Raw genomic sequence first — 26,034 nt, 5'->3', positions numbered from 1 at the left:
GCTGCTGCTAAAACTAATAAAATGTTTGCAAACTCGTTTCAGGATCCCCATTGTTCGGCTTAGACAGCTCAGATTAGTCTAAAATGCTAGTTGTCTGAGAAAATCCCTGTCATTATCAGCGTTGGATGTGTGCTTAACATGGCTTCGCTCATCCTCCCCCACCATTCATGCCATGTCTCCAGTCACCTGATACTTAAATATAATTGTGAAAAAAAAAAAAAAGCTGTGGATGAGGTTACAGTATCACCATATTTGTTTGTGGAAGATTTCAGCATTTACTTGTCACAAACTGGCTTTTTGCAGAAAGAATTAAATGCACAGCCATGTTTATTAGGTAATTCACTATTATATGAGCAAAGTGATTTCCAAAATAACCCATTTTAATCTGAAGTTAAGTCATATTTAGTTTTTAACTGACATTAGAGCAGTCAAAAAGCTCTCTCCTGAGGAAACATGTAAGCTACAGCTAAAAGCTACTCAGCTAAAAAAAAAAAAAAAAAAAAAAAAAACCACCAGAAAAGCACAGTTTCACCACCTAAACTAACAAAATCCTAAAAACAAAACCACCAGGTTGAACAAATCCCATATAGAGGATATTTACAATGAATAGATTTTGATAAATACACAACTTAAGCAAACTGGATCTATGTAACGGCCCGTTCATACTACATTACATATGTAAATGGAGATGTCTTTTTCAAATGTCTTCATATGTCGTTACCCCCCTAAACATACACACGTCTTTCAGGTGCCATGGTTGTTAAGTCAGTTCATCCAGTAGAAGGAAGTGCAGAGCTCAGAGTTCACCTTTGTGCCTTAAAACTGGTTGGCAGCAGTAATGCACTGCTAGAAAGTTGTTTACAACCATCTAAAACACCATAGAAGAAGAATAAAGCCACAATGTTTTGTTGTTCTCAGCTTCTTGTGTGTCTTCTTTGGGTATTTTTCATTTGCCGGTTTTTGTATAAACTTTATCCACTTCCGCTTTTTCTCTGGTTTGTTTCTTTAGCTAACAAACTCTGACCTGTCTGTAGCTAAGAGCTAACTGAGCTAACCTGGAGCTAACAGGAGCTAACCAGTGAACGGAGGTTGGCGGGCTAAAGCTACGTTACTCTGTTAGCCATCTAAAAACCGCAGTTGTGTTTCATTCTACCTTCCTGCAGCAGGATATCTGGTACCTGTCAATCAAAAGGACACGCCCCCTAATTATGCTGAATTTTGATATTAAATTACTTCTAAATGGAAGAGTTAGAAAAAAATTCACTTCCCCCCACAGTTGTCATGACGGTAAATCTGACCTATTAAACCTAAAATGTTTCTTTTGTACCAGGCTGTAAACATGTTTATTTCTGCTGTAAAGTTGACCTTTTTAACATGGAAGTCTATGGAGATTTGCTGTTTTGGAGCCCCTAGTGGATGAGATGGGAAATGCAGTTTTTGGCACTTTGGTAAAGGCTGCACTTTAACCGGGAGATGTTGCTGCTTGGTTTTGATGTTTGAACATCAAACTAGCCGTTTGCTGCTTTGCATGTCTTTTATTCAGCTTCTTGGCATATGCTACACATGTGTTTGTGGAAATAAAATATATTTATTCTCCCTCTGTTTGGTCATAAGTATCTGATACAGGTTGGTATATCGTACTAAAGCATATATAAGTTGGTCTTTATCTCACAAACATCCTGTATGATCATTTTGAGCTGTCACATGTATTTTCCCATCGTGGGTAGACATACTAACTTTAGTAACTTAAATAAAGGATGCAGAAATGCATCATGCAGTGTTGAATGCTGGGATGAAAGTGACATTTATTAGTTAGCTTTGTTTGCACATAGTCTACCTCAGAGCCCGACTGAGACAAAGTCTGGCTGAGAGTCTTATATTCTCTCAGCTCATATACTACACGCACATCCTCACACTCATGCGATTCCACACACAAATACACGCGCTTAGAAATCACTGAGGCTTATTCTTCTATATAGATCGACATTCACGCAAAACCATAAGCCACCAGTCCAGTACTTTTCTCTTCCCCTACTCTCATCAATAGGTTCAATACAGCAGTCGCAACAGGACTCCTGTATTGATGACATGGAATTATACTGAGATAAACAACATAACTGCATCATTTTGTCAGGAAATCATTTAGACGCCAGTTTACCACAGTAGAAACATGTCAACACTAATTTACAGGGTACCAGTGTTCAACAGCAGCTTCACCTGATGTGATTATTTGAAATTGAAAAAGTAAAATCAACTTAGACAAATAAGAGACTATCGAACTTCAAGAGGGGTTCCCAAAGTTTTGCAACTCACCTGTGCCCACCAGGACCCACTAAAAATTTAATTCTAAAATAAACATGTTTTTATATGTGGAAAGAAACGTGGAGTTATGAAATAAAAACCTCAAAACATCCAAAACAAATGAGCCACATCAGTTGACATCCAACAGAAGAACACAGAAATACAATGTATTTTTCAGAAGGTGAACACAGTCCAGTTGGTGTGATCAAGACATAGAATCCACAAATCAGTCATTATGCTTAATGAGAACACACATCCAGCTTACAATTAGTGACACGAATATCATAATTTAACTGTACTGCCTACATTAAGACATACTGTTGAACTTTTTCCCCTTGTTTAAGTCTTTTACATTTTCCTAAAATCAGAAAAAAAAAAACGTTTTGTTTATCATTCATTGCAATGATTCAGTCTGTGAGTGTTTTGCCCATCTGGGTTTTACAGCAGCCACTCACCATTGTCCATGCAGAAAATGACAATGACGTTTCCAACTAGATGCCCAAAATATCTCCTGACGTAAAAGCGCTTTTAGAAACGGATGTAAAAACAGATGAGTGCTCTTATCATGAGGTGAAAATGAGGCAGATGGCCACGTTTCACAGTGGAAATGCATGGCACTTTTTCTGCTATTGGTTTTTATATCACACTTAAAGATCTTTTTTGGCGTGCAATGATACTAAAAGTCCCCTTTTCCCTCAACTCTATGAACCTGGACAGGAAAAACTCTGACTGTCAGGTCATAAGCAGCGGCAAAACGGACTGCATCTCTACTTTATTTACTCGCCTCTGTCAAAAAGACAACATGGGAGGGGAAAGAAGAATCTAAGAAAATCACAGCTGGATCGAGCGAAGAAGACAGAAGAAGAATGACTATGATAAAAAAAAAAAAAAAGAGGGACAGAGATTTAGTACAAAGGGCAGAAGAGCCTACCCAGCTGAAAGCACGGCCAAAGGTTTATCTGTCACCGCGGAGACAGCTGCTCACATCAGCACCAGCCCAGGGGAATCCAAATCTCCTGATGGGGATGAAAGAGAAGACTGAAACCAGAAAGAGCTTCTCTCTGTTCCCTGAAAGCAGAGGAACAAGGAAACACCAGGCAGTCAAAAGGGAGGAAAAATGTTCCAGCTATGGGGGAGATGAGAGAATCCACACAATTACACAATAAAATTCAGCAAAAAACATGTAAAAATGAAAAAAACTAAACAAAACAAAACATAATAATATTAATATTAATTGACACAAATAAGTGTCATATTCGGTCAAATTAATATTTTAACATTTTTCAGGGGAAATAAATGATTAAATCACTCAACTGTGAATAGAAAGAAATCGATCTCATGATAACAGTAATTAATTTCTTTATAATGTCAGACACATAAAACAATATTTGTTATTAATCAGGTTCTAACTTTAGCAGCTTCGGTTTGGCCCGACGGAGCTTTTCCTGCCTGATCTTTATTTTTAAAATATCCAATAAGATAATTAGTTTGGTTCCGTTTTGCTCTGTGGTATCGATGAAATGGAGAGTAAAATGTGAGGTATCCATAAGAAAGCTCTTTTATATATACTTCTCATCAGTTAAATCTATTAGAAAGTTATTGGTTTAATAAATAATTTGTGTGACGGGGAAGATTATGTCAGATTTCTTTCTTTCTGCTTCTTCTCATTCAGGTGTTCAAAATTTATACTTGCTCGGATTTCTTCGTTTAGTAAAAAAAATACTTCACTTTCTTTAAATAGAACCAATAATAAAATAAATAAAGGTGTAGCATTTTCATCAGAAGTTTTTAATCTAGTCAAGAAACTGTTTGCTTGTCAATGAGTTGTGTTTCCAGAAGAAAAATGCTGAAATAGTCTGTGGAAAAAATCTTTATTATCCTGAAAATTTATAAATGTCTTTCAGATTGGTGGAACAAATAAAAATGTCCATAAACGCTTCTGTGCAGTGAGAGTAGAAAAATGGCCTCTGTCTCCCTGGTCTTTTACCTGACATCACATCAGCCCTATTTCATCAACATTTAGAGAAATTTGCTTGTTTTCCTCCGGCAGTCATTTTTATTCCCAATGAACCTGCAACAAACCAAATGTATAACTTTTATCCAATCAGCCACAGTCTGCCTCTCTTCAGCCCACTGCGACCTTGTTCCTTCCTGTTTAGATGTTAAAGAAGGTTTAGGTTTGGTTTATCTAGATGTAAACTTCATTTCCTTCAGCTGTTTTCTCATATTTCGCTTGTAAACATTAAATTCGTTTCTGTTTCACATATTTCCATTTCCATTTTCGAGGCGTGATTGTTTTTGTTCTACCTGTATGTTTTCCCCTTCAGCGGCCCCATTTTCCCTGTACTTGTTTGAAACTATTAACAATCAATCTCCTTTTGGGCGGAAGTTCATTATAATTTCCTTTGGTTTGCCAGACAGCCCAAAGATCCTATAAATTCCTTATAATCAGTAAGGTGCAACACTTGTAAGGTTCAAGCATTTGTTTTAGAGATGCAAATTAGATGCAAAATGTTTGTTTTTTTTATCTCAGGATTGTGTGATTCCATCATTTTTTCCTTTTCTTGATATGAAAATAAACAGCAAAAGTGAAACACTTGGGATTTTTAAGACTTTAATGACCATTTTACAAAGCCATGATGTTCAGCTATTAAACACGACTATTATGACATGATAAAGAGGGCGAATGAGAATCCTCCCTGTGGTGGTTTCATTATTTTTGCCATGGCATGAAGGAGCAGCTGTTCCTCTTCTGGCTGCAGAAGGAGTAGTTTTCCATCATCACACTGAGCACAAACCTTAAGGTGAAGCAGAGAAACCGACTGAGTTTGTTTAAAATGCACTGTAAGTGTGCAGACACAGGAAAAAAGCCTACAGCAGTATCCTGGAGTGAAAGGCTCAGTCAGGAAGACACTTTACATGGAGGATGTCATGCTACAGGAGTTCATGCTCAGAGGAAACCGCACTGAGGTTATTGTGCATACAGAGCTGCGTCACCTGCAAATGTTAAGATACTGCCAGCACACTGACACATCTGGTTAAGCAGGATATAACTTCAGGAACCTTTGATGGCAATTTATCAGTGGTGGTGGCCGATGCCTTGCAATCTGCTGCAGAGAGGAAAACTAAGAGGGGGGAAATGCATTGCAGATAAAATGGATTAGACTGAATGAAAATTTAAAATGTCAACTGTCAAATTTCCTAGTGTTCAATTTGGTAGCGATGGAATGGGGTTACAGTTCAGCAGGCAATGTCTGATGGGATATATTCATCATTATTGGGTAATTGCAAAGCGCTCCCTGTGTGCTTGAGCAGAAAGAAAGTGATAAAAAAAGAGAGAGAGAAAGAGAGAGAGGGGAGATGGATGAAGAAAAAATGAAGAACTACAACCCAAAAACCATTAGAGTGGATTTGCTTGGTTGAAAATGGTTCACGAATGTGCGGCATTCAAATAGGTATTCTGTATTATGAAAGAGCCACAAAAGCAGAGTGCTAAATATGAACTCAAACACTCTCTGGCTGTGTCGTCATAGCAATAGATAAGTGGTGGGTTAGAGGACTGGCATGATTTTTGTTTCTGGCGCAAAAGGCCAGGAGAAAATTCATATTTTGATTAATTTACTCTGCAGAAAGGTTTTTTATGGCCTTGACATTCTTTCCAAAGCATGGCTGAAAAGCCTGTCTTGTATACAGAAAGTGCAATTAAACCCTACTCAAGCAATTTCCTTGACTGAGTAACAGTAAGGTGCTAATCTAAAGCCTTTCACTGAATGTCTACTCTGAAAATGACAGCTGTATTCACAGAAACTCCAGTCCAGCTGTGATTTTAGCAAGGGGATAAAGATAATTTCTTCTATATGATCAGCTAACAGAATAGTTCTTTCAAGCTAAAACAGGGGTATATGGAGTCCTTTATATTCTCTTTCCATGCATACATTTTTACATTTCCAATTATATGGACTTTAATTTATTTTATTCACTGATTGGTTGTTTTTGCAACCAGTGTCCAAATCTGAAAATATTGGTGTTTAGTTTGAATGTATGTACCAAATATATTAAGGTATATTATGACATTTAGCATCTTAGTTTTCTTTACAACTTGTTTGCAAAAATGGCTAAATTTATGTTAAATATACCTACTCCTGTCTCGTCCACCAGTTTGTCAAAAATCTTGACCTTCACGTGGTTTTAACCACATTTTGGCTAGAAAAGACAACTTACTCTCCAACCTTTTTGTGAAAATAGTTAAAATTAGTCTTTCTTTCAGAAAATATCTTCACCATTTTACAGCAGAGGGACTGTATAGCATCCTCAACTTGCAGGCTAATATTTTAAGTTAAAAAATGTTTATGTAAAAATCTACTGCTGAAGCCAATAAACCAAAGCTTGAACAGTGTTTGTTTTGCTAGGAAAATGTCTTGCCAAGTTCATAACTCTGAAAAGTTAGGAACATCCATGTGGTCAAATTCTCTTAATCACCTCCTTTCATGAAGGAAACCCTCATAATGAAAGTTTACTTTGAAGACATTAAGGCAGTATTTACCATCAATCCTCACACCCCACAGTTCTGTATGAGCTTTACCAGCTGGTGCTAATTAACTAGCGTCATGCTAATTTAGCCTTCTGCCAAAATTTGCATCATGGGTTTCACTGTTCCCCCACAATACACCCAAAAGTGAGTTGTATTCGATTTCACAATTATGAAACAATACGTCAGCTGTTAATTATGATGGAAATGACAGAGAGCTGGCTGTATTTCAGCTCTTAATTCCTGCCTACATTAAGCTAGCAAGGCCTGCTAGCCATCGTGCTAGCAGGAACTTCTCTCAACAAGCAAGCTGGATTTTAAATCAGCTTTAACTTGATAAAGCACTGGAAAAAATGCTTTCCTCACAAAAAGGAAGAAATGGTGACTTTTAAGAGATCTGCACATCCTTTTATATTTTATGCTACCTCCCCAGACATTTATGCTAACGAATGTGTGTATGTACTAAGAATATGACGCTGTTGTGAGGGTTGGGTTTTCTAAGGTGGGAATTTAGGGATTGCTTTATCTATGTTTGTTTACCATATCATAAAACTCAATAAAACAGTTTGGAGAACTCTATGCTTGAGTGCGACAGCACATTTCACCAGTGTCGGCTACGTCAAACCTATGAGAAGAGAAGAACTTATATTTTTTGCACAGTCGAAGTTTCTAAAAATGACAAGCTGAATATATTGTTGAGATCATTTCAACTACTGGTAATGAGTGGCAGATGGTCAACCATTAACTGGATGACGTGCTGTTAAAATGACTGCAGATATTTGAGTATCCTGAAGAATGAACTCTAATAATCTCATTAATGCCTCATGAGTTTAAACTTGAGTTTTTTTTCTTCAAACCCCACGTTAGCATTGAGTTCTCAAGTATCTAATCTTGAGTCAAGACAGCTGATGGAGACTGTGGCAGATGAACTAAAGGAAATACAGTGGGCTAAAGGAAGTTATTGGGACATGAAAAGAAATAAGAAGTTATTGCCAGAATGCACCTGTAGATAGAAAAAAAAGAGAAGTTGACCATTTATTCAATAAATAAAATTGAGGTCTGAGAAAGAAAAAGCTCTGAAGCCATATTGTTCCGTTGACTTTCAAAGTATCAACAAGGATTAAACTTTAGGTAATTATTGCACTATGGTGTCCACTGAAAAACAATAATCTATTGTCAGAATCAATTTTAAATCATTAGTTCTGAAAGGTGTAACTGGAAACCATAGATTTACAAATGATGCTGCCACCACTCTTGTACAACAAATCCCAAAGCAAGCCATTAGCAGGTAATACACAGTTTCCATGTGAACGTCCAGCTCCAGCGGGAGCGATTAGCCCAACACAAGGTGTTTGACTGCCAAACAAAGCACACGACCATTCTGTGGCCAGAGAGGGGGAGGAAAAGAGCAGGTGTGCTCGTCCAGGAGGGAGCTCCAGGTAGGTGGGCAGGCAAGCAGGCAGGCATTTGACACCCATCTAACCACACGGGGCCTTTGGAGGTTGACAGCTGGTGCTGCAAGCTGCATGAAAAGTCACCAATTCACAGTGAGAAGATGGACTGCAGGTGATGCAGCTGCTATTTTTAACCTGAGGCCTCCCCGCTGGGCCGACTGCTCCATTTGGATTGTTTTTTTTCTCTACCACCTCATTCCCACATCCCTCTCTGATCGCCAGCCTGCAGAGGTCTCCATCCAATTTGAACAATCAGTTTTTCACTCTTTCTCTTTTACTTTTCAAAAGAAAGACTTTCTCTCTGCAAAGCCTATGTGATGAAAAGAAATCAAATTACGGTGATTAGGAGGCACTTCTGGATTTAAGGTCCCACAGAGGCGCCCAATTATTTTTTTTATTTCATTGCTGGTGAGTGATTAGCTGGAGTTTCCATTTCTCTGCTAAGTTGTTAATCAGCCATCGAGGTTTTCAGTGACAGAAATTCAGGAATAAGCTCTACTGTGTGAGATGACATGATGAAATTGAACATGGTAGAGAAAATGTACGTTCCTACTTAACTGCATTGCACCTTTTCCACTGGTGGACATCATTTCTACCTTTTATCAGTCGTGTTTGACTCATGCACGTTGCTGGAAAATGGTCACAAGCCGTTTCTTCCCCAACAGGAAATAAATGCAACCTTCCAAGCAAAACCACTGCAGTTCTGTCATTATGCATTGAATATTCAGACAGCAACAAATGAAAGGCAGTACTTGGATCAGACTGAATATTTCACAAAACATGTCATGTTTAAGCTTCATAAATGAGACACACTAGTTTATCTTCAGTTCTATGCAGTATAGAGGACACTGTTTTCTTCCTTTCTTTGTTTATGGATCAGATGACATCAGCACAGATCTATACTTGTGTTTTGAGGTATTATATGAAACATAAAGTCTACTTTTAAACTGGTATTTCTTTTCTGAACAGACCAGTGGATCTCAAACTGGGGGTTGTGAGATAATTTCCTACATTTATCAAATAAATTTGGGATTCTTACCAAAACTGAAAAAATGAAACTCATAATGCAGACAAAATTGTGAAACCTTAATTTTTAACGTGTAGTTGAAATGTTCGTACAGATGCCACGTTAAAAATCAGCATCTGGATTTGACTTTATCTTTTCGGCATGTAGGCGTCTGTCCCAGTGGAGAACCACATCCACCAAAAACCATTTTATCCTGCTTATTGATGAAGATTGACAGCTTCCCAGCCTTATGTGTAGAGGAAGGCTGCAGGATGACCTATACGATGTATCACACATCATTTCCTCACTCGTTGCGTGGGGGTCATGAAAACCATTGTATTGTTTTAATGGGGAGTGTAGCTCAGAGAGTTTGAGAACCACTATAACAGATGTAAAAATAATCACAGGAACAGGAGGATAAAGTGATTTTTGCTAAGAAATCTCACTCATAAAAGCTTAAAACCAAGTAAAGGTTCAGTGTGAAGTGGGGTGGGGGTCCACGGCTTTTTAGTATTTGCATTATGGGGTCCTCAAGGTAAATATGTTGGGAATCACAGCTTTATATGATGAATAAAAAATCGGTTATACTTGAGAAATGTCAGATAAGGTTTGTCTTTATCTCCATTATGGAATGTAGGCTGCAGTCGGTTATAGGGGAGTATCCGTGTAACATGGAAGGAACTACAACACATAAAATGTAGAAGCTTTAAAATGAATGCTTTTAGACACTAGACGTGTCTTAAATCCTAACCATTACCATCTGAAAGTATGAGTGAGGCAGAAAAGAAGCGTAAACAATGTGTGTCAAACGGTTTTTTAACTCATCTGTCAAACCACATTTGTGTCAAACGTGTAGATTATTGTAGCGGCACATAAAATATTGACATGATGGAGATTCTGACACACTGAGCTCCCATGTCATCACACAGTGAGACACAAACTTCGCAGAGATATCTGGAAGAAACGCAGAGATTCCACAACAGCATGTTTTTCAGTGCGGATCAACGTGTGATCTATGATGAAATCGGGGTGAAATACAATGTGTTTATATGCACTTTTGTTTCAGGCTTAGCGGGAGCCTGAAACAGAAGCGCCTCGGCGGTGCTCCCATGTGAGATCTGCAGATCATCCCAATAATAACAATAATTGTTATTGGTTTAGTGATCCTGTAAAAGCAGATAGAGAACAAGCTCTGAGAAATAAACCACAGTGACAGATGAAACTGGATGTTTCTGGCTCTGTTAAGAATCCGTTCACTTTCCGCCATTTAATCAGAGACAGTGGAATTAGATGAAAAATTAAATGTATTTAATTTCTCTTTTTCACTTTTTTGACAAAGAATAAAGGAGAAGCACATCAACAGAACACTTAAAATGAGGCTGAATGGAAGAAAAATACTAAAAAAAAAACATTATTATGCTCTCCAGCTTACTTTGAATATATAAAAAAAAGTCTTTTGTCCCTGAAAACTACAGCAGTCTACTTGAAAGAGTAATTTAGCAGTAAGAGGTATGACCAACTGTGAAGGAAAAGTGGAATCACTGACGAAAAGAATATTCCACCCTTTTCAGCTAAGAATATTTCAGCCCTTTCCACCCTATCTATGTTTTATATATATATATATATATATATATATATATATATATATATATATATATATATATATATATATATATATAAGTAATCACATTTTGATTGCATATAATCTTCCCAAAAAAGGAACATTTTTCTTTTATTTAAATTTAAACTTAAATTTAAATTTAGTGGATGACTAAATAGACACAGATATAAATTTTTTAAACTCAGACTCTAATAATATCTGGAGAAAAATACATTTCATTCAATTTCTATTTAAAACAGCAAAAAAAAAAAAAAGGAAGAATCTCCCCAAACTGAATTGAACTACACTTAAAATTTAAGTTTTTGAATTTCTCCACGTTTCCAGTTTTCTCTGTGTACCTGGTCTGTACCGCTACACTACCCGTCTTCTATAAGAGACCCTTCCTTCCTTACATTGTAATATTATCCTTGGCTTTCCTCGTATGGAACAGACTGCATGGTGTGACCATTAAAATAAGGCCCAATGCTCTGAGACAGGAACCAGTTCCACTGATTCATGACAAAGAATCAAATCAAATCAAACTTTATTTGTATGGCACTTTTTGTGCTTAAAAACAATACAAAGTGCTTTACATTATAAAACAATTTACATCCGAATAGATAAAACACACACACATACACCCATAGTCCCCTTTCACCCATCCACAACCACCCTAACCCATGCCCTATTAGCCCTATAACAGTTAAAAGAAGATGAATGGCCAGGTACATGCGTACCAGATGTGCACCAGATAAGGAAACAATATCCTCAGGGTGCCTCTACCCCCAACCACGACCACCCAGGCCATCACCATGGGGGCCACCCGGAGAATCAGCTCTTAGACACCACCAGAGCTGTCCATTAAAGCATGCTCCAGAAAGCCATTTTGTTGCCTCAAGCTGTCTGGAAGTGATGTCAAAATAAACATTTTTCTTTTCCTGTTGTTTGTTTGGTGGTCAGAGAAATGAATGCTACAACAAAAAACATTTTTTTCATTCTCTTGGCACAGAGACGCTAACAGATGCAGAGAATTATGAGCACTAACAGGATATTAAGAGGCCCCAGGCTTTGGCAACTTGGAAGGTGTTTTTTCTATTTCTGCACAAGTGAAGTGACCACATTTTGACTACATTTTAAGCCAATAATTTTGACCCTGTTGTGATATCATAAAATGAACAAGGTGCATAAAAATCTGGGCTCACTTCAGGCACATTACTAAAATATTTTGCCATGTAAATCCAAACTGTTCTGGTTGTTCAGAATAAAAACTCAGAGTAAACATTAAGCACATGAGCATTAAACAATTTTAGCATATCTGTCCATTAAATATTTGCAAAACATACATCCCGGTTATTGTTCCCACTGAGTAAATTAAAGCTGCATTCAGTGCATCAGAGGCAGAAGAATCGCTGCGATTTGACATTTGGTCAACATACATGGTCACATACAAAGAGGGACGGACGTGTTCTCTCAGGGGGGGAACCTCGCGTGCACCAGCAAGCTTCAAGTGCAACCTTTAGCATTCACAGCAGCTTGCATGCATGCATCTTTTACCCTCCCCTCACATCGGGGGTCTGTGTAAAGCCAGAGGTCACGCAGAGCACACACAGACACACACAGCTGTCGTATATGCACATATGGCTCTGCAGAGCTCTGAGGAAAAGGGTGTGTGGGGTTTCTTCGCCTTGTCAACAGGATGAGAGGCAGGGAGATAAAAGCTGGGGCATTAGTCTCCTCTGGGCTGGCTCCGGGATTTCCTCCAGAGGACAGAAAAGGAAAATACAGCAATTTATAAATAGATTCTCCCCGCTCAAAATACTGATATGGCCTCAGCAGGGAGAGCCGGGGGGGAGATGGGGGGGGAGGCAGGCAGACTGGATTTGCATTGAATTTCCTGCTTTGTGTGTTTTCTTTCATCCGTGTGGATCTTTGTTTCACTTAAGTGTGATTGTATTTCCCGTCTTGCCTCCCACAGGGCAACAATAACATTAACAAAGCTTCTCAATGCAGGGAAATGTGTTGATACGGGCCGTCGCTGTGCACGTGATGCCTCGATCTGTTAATGGCACGCTGCTAGTGAAAGTATCACGACCGCAGTTTAATAAGTCCAGGCTGGTTGTGTATGTTTTATTGTGCGCATGTGTACTTCTGTGCTTTGTGAGCATTTGTCCATCCGCCTGGTTCACCAAGAGGCTGAAACTAATTGTCCCGTCTCCCCCACTGTGGTGCTTGCAGGGTGGAAAGGAGCCAGTCAGTCTGCCCACCGTACAAGCTACAACTGGAGGAGTGTTTGTCTGCAGAGCAGGTGCCCACCCCAGAGCTCATCCAGGGCTATGTCAAGAAGGTAGGGCTGCTTCACAAATTCAAAGCCAAATGTTTTGTCAGTTTAGTGCCCAGCTGGAAGAAGCTGGAGGGAGGAAGGATGATGGAGATAAGGGGGGATGGAAGCAGAGAACCTGCAGTGGATCTTCTCCCAGTGTGTCTGTAAAAGAACGGTCACTCTGAGCTGCTAGCATGTCACCCTGCCTGAAGGCTGCGACGACAATACGTTTAATCTCTACTTCAGCGGCTCCACTAAGTGGCCACGCTGCTCCCACCGATGCCTTTTAACCACAGCTTGTCACTGAAGGCGCAAATGTGAATGAAGCAAACTTTTTCATGGGCTGACATTAAAATGATCGTTTCTTATGATTTGTAAAGATTAATGGAAATCCAAAAGCTTTCAGTTTACTGCATTTTTCTCCCACTTACAATAAAGTAACTGACCGTGTTACTGCTGGAACAGAACAAAAGTAAGACGAGAACCAGTAGTGCAAACATTTCCACCCATTTTCTGATTTCCCACCAGATGTTTTATTCCTACGGTCATTTCTTTACTATTAGATTAACTTATCAAAACATACCTTTAGCATTAGAAACAATAGTTTCTAATAGTCAAATATTTAATAAAAACAGCTGTTACTTTTCTTTCTTATTTCAACAGAAAAGCAAATATCAATATCTGAACCAAAATACATATGTGAATATGATAATTTTGAGTATTAAATTAATTATTAAATTATTTGAAAAATATTACTTAAAATTAATAAATAATTGAATTTCCCATTGGGGATTAATTAAGTATTTTTCATTTAATTTCATTAAACTCCTTACATAACCCCCGAGGAGCTGAGAAAAATTCTGCCGTTTTGTTCTCGTGGACGCAGCTGGGGACGTCCTGCGGCTTGTTCTCGATGCATCTGCTGAGAAGAACTTTTATCACATAGGACTCTGATTAGTGATTGGTCGGACATTTGAGGTGGGCGTGGTTAACAGAGAAAATCAGCATCTCCGCTGATGCGAGGCTGAACGGAGAGTTTTAATAAACAGCTGATCGAGGTGGTGAGAAAGTTTAATAATGTATAAAACACATGTTGCTTTTAAAGACATGAGCTGTGTTAGAATGTGCACACTGTTCCCTACATAGTACCCGATGTAGTGCTCACGCCATCTTCTAGGGGTGTCTGAATGTCCAGACAGAAAAAAGTTGTGCACTCAAAATTAATCTTTCTCTCTCTCTCTTTCTCTCTATGGGGTGTTTTTCTGTTTTCTCTTCTTCTCCATTCTCTTTCTGTCCCTCTTCTGTCCTCTCCGGTCTGGTCTAGCAGTACAAACTTTGTAATACAAACAATTATGTAAAATAAATAGAAAAATACAGAAGAATCCGGATATCAAAGTAAATTTGCCCATCAGAACAGAACAATTCTGCATCCTTAAATGCTGGACAAGACAAAAAAAAAAAGAAAAAAAATTACCCACAATGCATCTTGAAAAGTAGTGAACATTGATGGTCACTAGACGGGTCATAATGGACCACAATGCATTGCAGGTAGAAGTTCAAAGTGGCGCAAGTTCAACAAACATCAAAGCAGGTTAAGAAAAAACTAGAGTTGATTATTTGTTGAATAAATATGCAATAAAGAAAGAATATATTACAATATAAGACAATCTTTTTTTTTTTTTTTTTTCAAAAGAGTTTGGATTGGATTTGGAACAACACGGGGTGGTTGCTGTGGTAACAGCCGGTAGTCACATGATCTGAGACGAGGAGAAAATAGCCAATTGTCAGAAAAATGTGTGAACTATAGCGTTCTATATGTAGCCTTGTGTTGTAAATGAGGGGTTCGGGAATAGGGTGGACATTCAGACACAGCCGTGGACGCACAACCTCGCCCGGCCATGGACGGAGGTTCTGGTTAGATATGAAATAACTGGATCAGCTGTTATTGCATTAAAAACAGACATCTTTCCACAGAAATCCTCAGCTCTCCACAGGTTTATCTTCTAGTGGAGTATAAATTCACTGGACCAAAACAAACAGTTTTCTTGTTCTTGTGACCTCGAGAACAAGAACGAGATTCACGTTTCTGACGCAACAAGCTTCAGTAATGTTAACATTACGCAATTTCTCTATATCGGATCGGTCAGGAAACCTTTTAAATGTCCCTGTGTCTACAGTTCCTTCCAGGTCACTCATAAAATATCACGTAATCTTAGACCAAGACCCAATCCGACAAAAAAAACATCCGCACAGCAGGTTTTGTATAAATCTGCTAACAGACAGGCAAAGACAGGAAAAGACATAACCTCTGTGGCAGAAGATAAAAAAAAAAAAAAAACACAAATAAAAAATGTTAATTACTGTCTGATTACGCCAGAGATCTTGCATTTGAGTTGCAAATTTGCCAAATGAACCTACAGGCAGTTTATCCTTGACTAAAAGGAGAGAGATTAAAGGAGGGCAGCAGTGGAAGAACAATGAGCTTTCTCCTCTCTTATTGTTCCATAATGTAACAAGACAACAAGCCCAAACCAGTGAGCAGAAAATGTTATGTTCTATAAAACAGCCGTCTGATCCAAAGATTCGCTTTGTCAGACACGACCCAAACAACTGGGCCTGATTGGTGGAACAGAGGGGGGGCAGGTCATTTTAACCTGCACTTCAAAGTAACACCCCCCATCTAACCTCCAAAGAACAGCGTTTCTACTGTTATTATCAAAGTGCAGCATTAGATGAGAACAGTTCCTCTCTGATCCACTTGAGTAGAAAACATAAACCCTGCAACTACCTGCCATGATTGCACTCAGTGTGCTTCTGCGTTTTAATTATTTCTCAGACACAGAGGACCTTTGAGAGCCTATAATTCACTTCTTTGATTAGAGTGAAGGGAATGTTTCTGTGCAGCAACGCTAAACACTTCAGGAGGCAAAGAAAAGGAAAGGAGAGGTACCCTGAAAGGCCTGTTGTAGCCTCAAGTTACTCTTCCGCAACAAGTAGAAATAACTCTGACATTTCATGCTCACGCAGACGTGTACTTCTTTTACCAAAGATAAGGAAAAGTGGAGATTTCTAAATATTCAGAAATATTTTGCCCACTGGATAAATATCTGTTTTGATATTTAGCTTTACCTCTAAAAACCAAGGAAAAGGGCTAAAGTAAAGCTACAATTCTTTACCTAATTATTCGCAATCTTTGGCTTTTTGTCCTCGAGGAGGAAAATATCTCTCTCATCACGCTGGTATCAAACGATACTGTAAGAGCCTGCAGTATCTATACTACTGATCTCTAAGAGAAGATATTTATGATGTTTTAAATGTGTCTGAGATGCTATAAAAGCACAGACTCATTTGAAATGACATTATTTTTCAGACCTTTAAGTTTACCTGTAAGTTGGAGTCAGAACACACACACACACACACACACACACACACACACACACACACACACACACACACACACACACCCCAGCCGAGACTGCAAAGGCTTCAAAGCAAAAGAAGTCGCTGTTGTTACTCTTAATAAGGCACACAAAGTCAACTCATGCGGGTTCCCAGGGAGTCATTCTGTCAAAGCGAGGCTTCTCTGAGGCACACACAAAGTGACGTTTGATATTCAGGCCCTGACACACCTGATAGTCTGATGTTGCCATTAGACCCCCGACAGCAAACACGTTAAATGTCATACTGGTGGCTTTACCAGTTCCTCATGCAGCAGCATCTGTGGGAGCGGTGGGGGAGGGGTGGAAGTCACAGGCAATTTTAAACTACGAAGCATTCCCCCCCCTTTTTAAAATGAATTTCCTGTTTGGTTTAATCATCACTGTTGTTTTGTTAAAGATTATGCTATGTCTAGTTTTCTGAGCTTTCTACAGTGTTATAGTGTTGAATACTCATCAGACATGTGAGCAATGACATAAAAGCATGTTTGAGTTTTCCAGAGCTCGCTATGTTTGGTTTCCATGGCGACAGAAATGATTGGTATTAGAAAGTTTTTTTCTACTTTAAAATTTTAGTGACGTCCCGGGGGAGGGAGTCAGTGATTGGTCATCTTCTCTAGGTTGTGCGCGTTCACGAGAAGAAAGTCCCGCCCTCTTTCACTGTTCAGTATAACTACTCCTGGCAGCTGACCAATCAGACGCAACCTGCAGGACAGAGGGCGGAGCTTCCTCTGTTGGCTTGTTTCTGGCAGAGGCTGATCTGAGAGGATCAACACAAAATTAATGAAGGGATTTGTGAAAAATACTTCATTATTTCTTGCCTTTTTGGACTTGCATATTAAAATAAATTAGACTGAAATGTGCAGAATAGAGACACTTCCAGTTTATGGGAAAAAAATTGCTTTAAAATTCCTTATGAAGTTGGATCCTGATGCAGGAATACACAATTTGCCATCTTAAAATAAAGGCTCCGAGATAATCAGGAGCATCTTTGATCATTTTTGACGGCCAATCAGGAATAAAATAAATGTTTTTCTCACCTTTAATGAGAAGCTCTGCATCCGGTGCAAAAGAAGTCATCACACCTGAAAAATAGAAAGAGCATCTTTAATAATCATCCCGAAGGACCCAGAAACACTTCCAAAACCACTGTTTTTTTACACCTTCATTTATAATGAACCCATATGATGTGAAGTGTAGTATAAGGCAACTTCCTGTGTTGACTTGTGACAACAAGGGTCCTGAAGAAACAGAGGAATCGGATGCTGTATAAAGTGACGACGGGTTTTTCTGCAAATTCCTGCACAGACAAAAAAAAAAAAAAACAAAAGCTCCAAACAAAATGCCCAGTGTGGTTGAGTTTCTGCCATCATACACAGCAGGAGGGAAATACGGTTTGTTTCCACATTTGCCATGACGGGTGGAAGATGGTGTGATTACACGCTTTCAGCCACGGGACACATGTTCGATGTTGAGATATGACAACTCTTCATTTTCTTCTGAGTTGAGTCAAAGCAACACCGGATAAGTTTGTGAACATTAAAACTATGTGTTTCTGACTTGTTTTGAAGCACGCCAACCTATTCTAATCTCTGTAACATTATAAAATCCAGCATTTCATGCTCCTTTGACTTCCCCAGCACAGCTGCTGCAATGTGCGAGGCATGGTTTTATAAGAATCTGAGAACTGAGGTACAGTAACGAGAGTTCACATTTGCTAAAAAGTCCAGTTAGAGCTGCATTAACACCATAAACAGACTCTATGTGACACCATTACTGCTGTTGTTCGGACTTTACAGCACACCGTCTTACTGCTGCGCTTCCAAGCATCGAGCATGCAGTTGACTAAAAGCTGTTTTTAATCCTCAAACTTTTCGGTAATATATATATATATATATATATATATACATATATATATATGTGTATATATATATATATATATATATATATATATATATATATATATATATATTTATAATATATTTATATATATTTCATCTATATTACAGAAAATATCATATATATTTATTTATATATATATATATATATCTATAGATATATATATATATCTATATATAGATATATATAGATATATATCTATATATAGATATATATAGATATATATAATATTTTCTGTTATATAGATGAAATGAAAGCAGAAAATGGCAGCCAGAGGTCTGAAGTGATTAAATACCGAATCCGCTCCTTGGTGTTGTGGCACTTCAGATCATACACATAACGCTCGCTCTGCTTTTGTGAGCTGGTGATGCTGCGTCATCATGATTTAACCGCCCTGGCTGATCCATATACCACAGACTGGGATGTGGGGCCTTTCGAGCCTCGCCCCTGAACCTTCCTGTACGTTTTGCCGTTTGATTAGTCATGCAGCCGCAGTCCTGCAGGACCTCATTACTGCTGGTTATCATTTTAATCTTCTGAGCTTCTGGAGGAACAGGAAGCCATGCTAGGAATCTATTAAAAGGGAAGAGGACATGGCTGAGTGGTCGAGGAGTGAGCAAAAGAAAAAGTCTGCTTTCCTCTGCCCATTCACTCTCAGATTCAGTTTTTCCCCTGCAGTTTTCTTTCTTCCACTCATTTTCTTTCCTTTCGCCTCCTCACTGTCTCAGTCTCTGTCATTATCCTTTCAGCCTCTCTTCCTGTCATTTCTGCACTCTCTCTGCCTGCTCCTTCTCTCTCCGGGATTTTCATCTTGACCTTCAGACACCTCCTCGTGGTACCACTTTAATAACTTACAGAGGAAAAAATAGGAAATATGGTTTCAAGTCAGAATTGAAATGGCTTTTTCACCACAGGCTGTTGATATTCTGGTAGCAATACGTGGAAAGCTTCTCCCACAATATTTTTCATTAAGTTTGTGCTCTGCATCATTTTTCTCTTAATGAAGAAAAATGATGCCATTTCGACCTCAAAACCTCATTTTCTTGACCCGGGGGTGTCTCCCTTTGAGCCAGAGCAACTTGTCTGTTCATTTACACTAAGAGGCTTAAACGAATGTTAATTTTGAATTTTTTCCTTCATTTACTCCAAATTCCTCAAGAGAATATAGTACTAATATAGTACATGACTAGTGGAGGCTTTTCATGCCCAGTTCATCCCTTTTTCTGCCCTTTTCTTGGGATAGTTGTGTAAAAATGTGAGGATATTCATACATTCATACAGCACCTTCGCCTGTTTCCGTCTCCAACCAGTTTCATGAGGTTTCCAGCTACATTTCTTTAGTGGTCTCAATCTGGTAAAAGCTGACGGACCCCAACAAACTGTGCCAAACTGTTCCAACATGGCCATTGTGGAGACTTCACCTAAATTATATGGACTAAAGCCTCTTTTATTTTGTTCTACTTTACTGTATCAGAGTTTGTCCTTGTCTGATAAGTTCTTACTGGTCTGGGACATGATGAAGGTGTAGGGCTACAGCTGCATCATTCCAAAAGGAAATTCAGATTAGTCCTGAAAGTGTTTTTTTTTAAAGCAAGGCTGAAACTTTTTACATTTTTGGCACATGCCACATTCATTTAGTCTCCACCAGTTACACATGCCGCCCTTTATTGTTTATTAGGGATTGAAATAAACCTTGAAACTGCAGTGAAATACACACTGCGACGCAACGTTGGAGCAGAGGCCTGAAACATACGTACATAGCTCAAAGACTCCGTTCACACCGCGGCCCAATTCCGATTTTTCCACCCATATGTGACTCAAATTGGATTTTCAGTGACAGTCTGAACGGAAAAGATTGTTTTGGTTTTTTTTTTATCTGATGAGGAAACTTTTATATGTCGTCCTAAATCAGGTCCATATCCCACCTGGGTCAAAGCGACCTTAGTCCGAACCGTCACGGCACATCTCAGCCAACTTCACATCCCAAACTTTAAATGAGTGCTGCTGCTGTTGCCTTTTGATTTTTTATTGTAAATAAAAACAATGACAAGAGCTTCGCTTTTAATGCCTGAATAAATAAAGGAGATTAATGTAATGAAGGGAGAGGATGGTCGGGTCGGGGGTTATGCATCTAGGTTGGGTCTGAATTTCCCTGGGACATATCTGCAAATAACGTGTCTGGTTTGGTAACCATCCTGCTGGTTCTGACGGGTGCGAGTTGGTAAAATTGGACCCATTCAGGACTCTGCAGAGAAGAAATCAGCTACGGTGTCTGTACACATGGCTCTGCACAAACCTAACAGTCACTTTGGCACAAAAGGTGATTCTTAACATCTGTTTGCTTCTTTTTCTCTGTTTCCTTATTTCCGTCGCTGTTTGTTGGTTCTGATTTTGTCAGGACTTCCAAATCAATAAACACACATGAAGCATCCTTCCTTACATCCTCTAAGCAGTGTGTGGTGTCATTCTGACCTCTTCAGTATGATAAAGGTCACATTGAAATAGTAATGTGAATGCTGATGCAAAACGATTGGATTTCAGTAAAAAATCCGATTGCTTTGCATTAAGACCAGCAGTGTGAAGTAAAGAACTTCCAAAAGGTGATGGAAGTTTATCGCTCCGTGCTCTGAATCATTCCCAACCATCATGGCTGGGTGACTGTGAAGGCCTCCTCAGCTGATGTGGTGCTCGGTCATTCTGCCACTTGGTCAAAAAGCCATTAAAGAGTCTGGAGGTGGACTTGGTTTTATTTATTTATTTTTATTTTTTTTTAACTCATGGGCCTCTTCATAGTTCTTGGGGAAAGTTTGATAGTCGGTTCACTACTGGCTTTTTTTACTTTACTGGAATAAAAACGTACGTGATGACAAGAAAGCAACCAACTAACTTCAATTCAATTTAATTCAATCTTTATTTGTATAGCACATATAACACAACCACCGTTGAACAAAGTGCTTCACACAAATAAAATCAAATTAAAATCAAATTTATAAGTATGCATAATAATAAAAACAACACTATCTTTGAATAAAAAAAAAAGAAAACAATTGGTAAAACATAGTGAAATAGCCAAGAAATCCTGTTTATCTTGTTTTTAACAGCTAAAAAGAAGTCTGCAAATTCTAATTTTCATGCTGTCAATATTGTGAGGACCTAGTGATGCAGTGTGTGTACTTCATATGACTAACTTGGCTTTCAACACAAACATGATAGAAAATACATTTGAAACAACTCGTCATAGTTTATTAAAAGAATGTGATTGAGCCCTGGCGTCAGGCTCCAATCCCGTCACCTACTGTGCACGTATTTTCTCAATTTGATGTAAATGTGATGAGAAAACTCTGCAGGTGGATGCAGGGGAGGTGGAGGCACATAAATGCAAGCATTAGGTATGAGACTGGAGACAAGACAGGTAGTGTGCAGTTTGAACAGACCAGCCAGGACGGATGGGTACATAAGTAGAATATGAGGAGGATCAGATGGAAGCAGCAGAGCAGCTCGGGTTCCCTTCCTGAACCAGCGTGCAGGAGCAGCTCAGTTCATACAGTCAAATGTTTGGACACACTTTCACATTAAAACCAACGGGAATGTGTGTGTTAACACACAAAAGTATCAGATGGTAAAATGTAAAGCTTTAACATGAACTCCACCCACAGCATCAACAACACACACATTTTCCTCACCTGTCCAGAAGAGTAGTGCAAAATGTCTTCATTTGCTTTCCTTCTTCGTTTTATGGACATATTATTTGTGGAAGCCAGTTGTGTAGAAGGCAAAGTTGTCTCACATAATTGTTTAAGCACAGTACTAACTATCATGTCTAGTCTGTTTACAGCAGTTTGTTGAAATCTGCAGCCTCCAGCTGTTGCTTCTTCTTCTTCTTCTTCTTCTGTTAGTTCACAAGGGGGACTCATGTCCTCCCTAGTGGTAAAACGTGGTACTACAGGATAATGTGGTCCATCCACAAAGGATTTGAGTTGAATCTCAGCTATAGCACATTTTCAGAGAATGTCATTGATGAGGCATTTTCTGTTTATGTTGATATTTATTCTTAGATTATCAGATTTTTTTCTAGACCATCTTTGATAGGTAATGATTTAGCTCATACCTTCGAACATTCATTCCCAAAGACTGGGTCTCAACACATAAGTGGGTTATGGGAGATTTTTGTGGGTCGATAACCCACTGTACTTATTAAGATTTGTTTGTATGAATATTTGCCAGATCATTGGAAAAATAAATATAGTCTACATATATCAAATAAATTTGGGATTTTTATCTGGGCTGTCAAAATGAACAAGTTATTACAAAGATGTATTCGTTTATTCAGTGCATAAACAACAACATTATCACTCGCGTCATATTAAAATCTGAGGGGGTAGCAGTGGCTCAGGTGGTGGAGCGGCTTGTCGTGTAACTTGATCTGATGTTCTCTGAGGGACGTACCAAGCCGTGATAAAAGCAGAGGGTTGGGTCAGGAAGGGCTACTATCAATTCTCCTGTGTGATGACTCGGCGTGGCGACCACTTCAGAGGGACAAGCGGAAAGGGAACAGCAACGTCATACAAAAATTTGAATTTAGCATTATCTTGATGATTAAAGCTGATTTTGGACATGAAGGTGTTTTATTATAGCAGTGAACTGATTCCATAAAAAAAAAACACCTGATCGTCCTTGTTTATGAAGATTCCGGCAGTTTTCCTGCCTCACATGTAGAGGACGATGATGACGAGGTCAAGCACCAACTTGTTTTATCTTGGGGGCTGAAAAGGTTTGGGAACAATATTAGATTTCCTAATTCAGTTGAGTTTAGCTTTATTTATAGAGCACCGACTCACAACAATGTCATCATAGGACACTTTAACAGATACAGTCCAATTAAATACAATTCACTGCAGTAAAACTATAATCTAGTTCAATTAAATCCATTGTATAAGTCCAGTTTACTTTGTTTAAACCAGTTAATAGCAGCTATTTGTTGAGGAAAAGCTTTCAGACATGAGTAGAATTTATTTGATACAGATGATGTAACTTTGTCATCAGTGGCTGATGTATAAATGACCAATATTGCAAACAAAGGTACAAATAAATGAATTAACAAACCTGTAAACGTTGTTAATATGTTAAATAAGCGCTGCTAACATTAGACTCCACAAATGAAGCTAAACAGAAAAACATGAAGTGCTGAAACTACAGAATATACTCGCTTTACACTCATCGTCCAGCATCTGGTTTGTTGTCATCTAAGCTTCCTGAATGCAGTTAGTAGAAATACTGGTGAAGAAAAGTTGCCCTGCATTAGAGTTTTCTAATCCTCAGATAGCTCCAGATGTGTCCCGCCAAGGAATTAATGATGGTTTCGGCTCAAAATTCCTGGGATATTACAGGACGTTGCAGTCGCCATAAATTCTGAAAAACACAATCTCAGCAGCAAAGCAGCTGGATGTTTTCACAGCCTTTCACATGCAGGTACCACCTGTTTACTTGTTCAGAGTCTCTGTGACATTTTAAGCAGTTATGCAGACTTTCAGGTTTCCACTGGTGTTTCTGGATCCAGTTCTCCAACTCTTCCCAGTCTTCATCGGTCATGATTCATGTCCAGCAGTTCCGCCATGAAGGTTGTTGCTTCAGTGGCCATTTCTGGGGCTAGTAAATCCGATGTGCAGACTGACTGACCCTCATGTCTTCAAGTAAAGATGGACGGTCATTTTCCATTACTTAGTTGAGCTGGTTTTCTCATGGATCATCTCTGTAGCTGACTGGCTTCTTGCTGTAAACCAAAAACCTTGACTCGGAGGAGCTGATGGTCTCAGATTTATTAGGAAGGCAGGAAATTCCTCCATTAAATTGTTGTGAAGATCCATCTAGAGGCTGAAAGACGTTTCAGGTGATGACCTCAGGTCAACAAAGCTGTTATCAAACAAATGACAGCTTTCTTTTGTGATTTGATTGTTTTGATAATAAGAGATGAACTCAATAAACCTTGCCTGCTGTAGATCATCCTGTCAGTTCCCTTGACGTTGAATGAAAGAATGGACGATTACTTTGATAGTTTTTAGTCTTGGCTCTTAGCTTCTTTTTTTGTCTTTTGTACTGTCTAAAATAATGAAAATTACACCCCGGGTGGTTTAATACTGTCAGAGAAGCAAAACATAATTTCACACAACAATATGTTAGAAAATACAAAGAGGAAAACACACGAAGACTCACATGTAAGTGCTGGTTGTCCATTCAATAAAAACCTGTTTATGGTTTTTGTTATGGACATGTCGAGTCCAGAATATAATATGAGGTTTGGTGACTAATTCTTTGTTTTTTGTTTGGGAGGGGTTAATCCAGGGGAACTCTGATTGGCCTTCATTTGGTTTGATTTTCACGCACACGGCCCAAACTGCTTCAACCATGTCACTCAGTTAGAACAACTGCTCCCTACAGGGCGATATTCCCCGACATGAACCCTCGCGCCAACAAGACAGAAGAAAAAAAATCTGTCTCATTGATTTGCCAGCGCCATGCACCGTGCGCCATACGCCACACCATGCGCCATGCCTGGACACGTTGTTTACTTGTGCTTCACTGTAGGTAAACAACAAAGCAACACCAGGTTCATGTAGTCTTGAGGTTTCTACTTTTACTTTGGTTTAGTATGAGCAGCAGGAGACGTGGCAAGACTTTTTGAGCTACGTTGCATTGCATCACTTCCTCCCTTTCGTCCACTGGATGGTCCATTTGCATTCACACTGCACCAGACCAGAGTTCACTTGAAAGCATCATCCCAAACTAAGTGGTTCAGAGTTCAGAGAACCTAATTTTGTGTTGACACAATTACAAATGGACCAAGCAGTCTGAATGCACTCCAAATTGACCTCCATCCATCTTACATCCCGTCTCTTCTCTGAGCTCTTTCCAGCCAATAAAAGTCAGTCCAAAGTTACTTTTATCTTATCTCTTCCTCTGCAACTTTCTCTCTTCCTTTCCTCGTCTGTCTCTGATAAAGTCTTCCTGTCTTTCCTTGCTGAACCAGCCATGGCACTCGTTCAAACCAACCGGGATGTTGATATCCAGTTACTTGTATATGAAGTGGTCCAATGAAGCAAAACATAGCTGCCGCATGATGCTCTGGGCTGTCAAAAAATGAAGTCCGATGTCTGGTTATTCAGCCACGAGACACTGCAGGGCAAAGGTGTCTGCAGGAACCAGAATAATGAAAGTCAGTGTATCATCAAGAGTTTTTAGGTTGGGAAGTTAAATTGCCTTGAAAGACGCATCACATCCTTTGCAAACAGGGTGCTTTGGCCTGCCTTGTGTTTATACATTTACACATTTTGTGCATCTCATTACTTTCTGCTATCTTGACTCTTGTCCTCCCTGCTGGGTTTCATTGTATAGGTGAAAAATAAATGTATTCTGAATGAGTCTACATTGTCAGGAGTGGGACTGAATGAAATGATGATGAAAATAATAATAATTTTCACCAAAAATAAATTCA

At 38.9% G+C, this 26,034-nt stretch overlaps 1 protein-coding gene across 1 annotated transcript in view; it reads left to right on the top strand.

Annotated features, from left to right (window-relative positions):
* Window positions 1-26,034, top strand: part of rftn1b (raftlin, lipid raft linker 1b) — a gene marked incomplete at its 5' end in the record, with an annotated part of 156,991 nt that overhangs the window by 52,946 nt on the left and 78,011 nt on the right. Inside the window, one exon of the mRNA XM_079241438.1 lies at window positions 13,125-13,233. Within this exon, the coding sequence (XP_079097564.1) occupies window positions 13,125-13,233 (109 nt within the window). The remainder of the gene's footprint in view (window positions 1-13,124; window positions 13,234-26,034) is intronic.

This window comes from Telmatherina bonti (genome assembly GCF_933228915.1).
Source record: "Telmatherina bonti genome assembly, chromosome: 5".
Taxonomy (NCBI): Eukaryota; Metazoa; Chordata; class Actinopteri; order Atheriniformes; family Telmatherinidae; genus Telmatherina; species Telmatherina bonti.
Note: the sequence above shows the minus strand (reverse complement) of the source record. Positions and strands in the feature narration are given on the sequence as shown.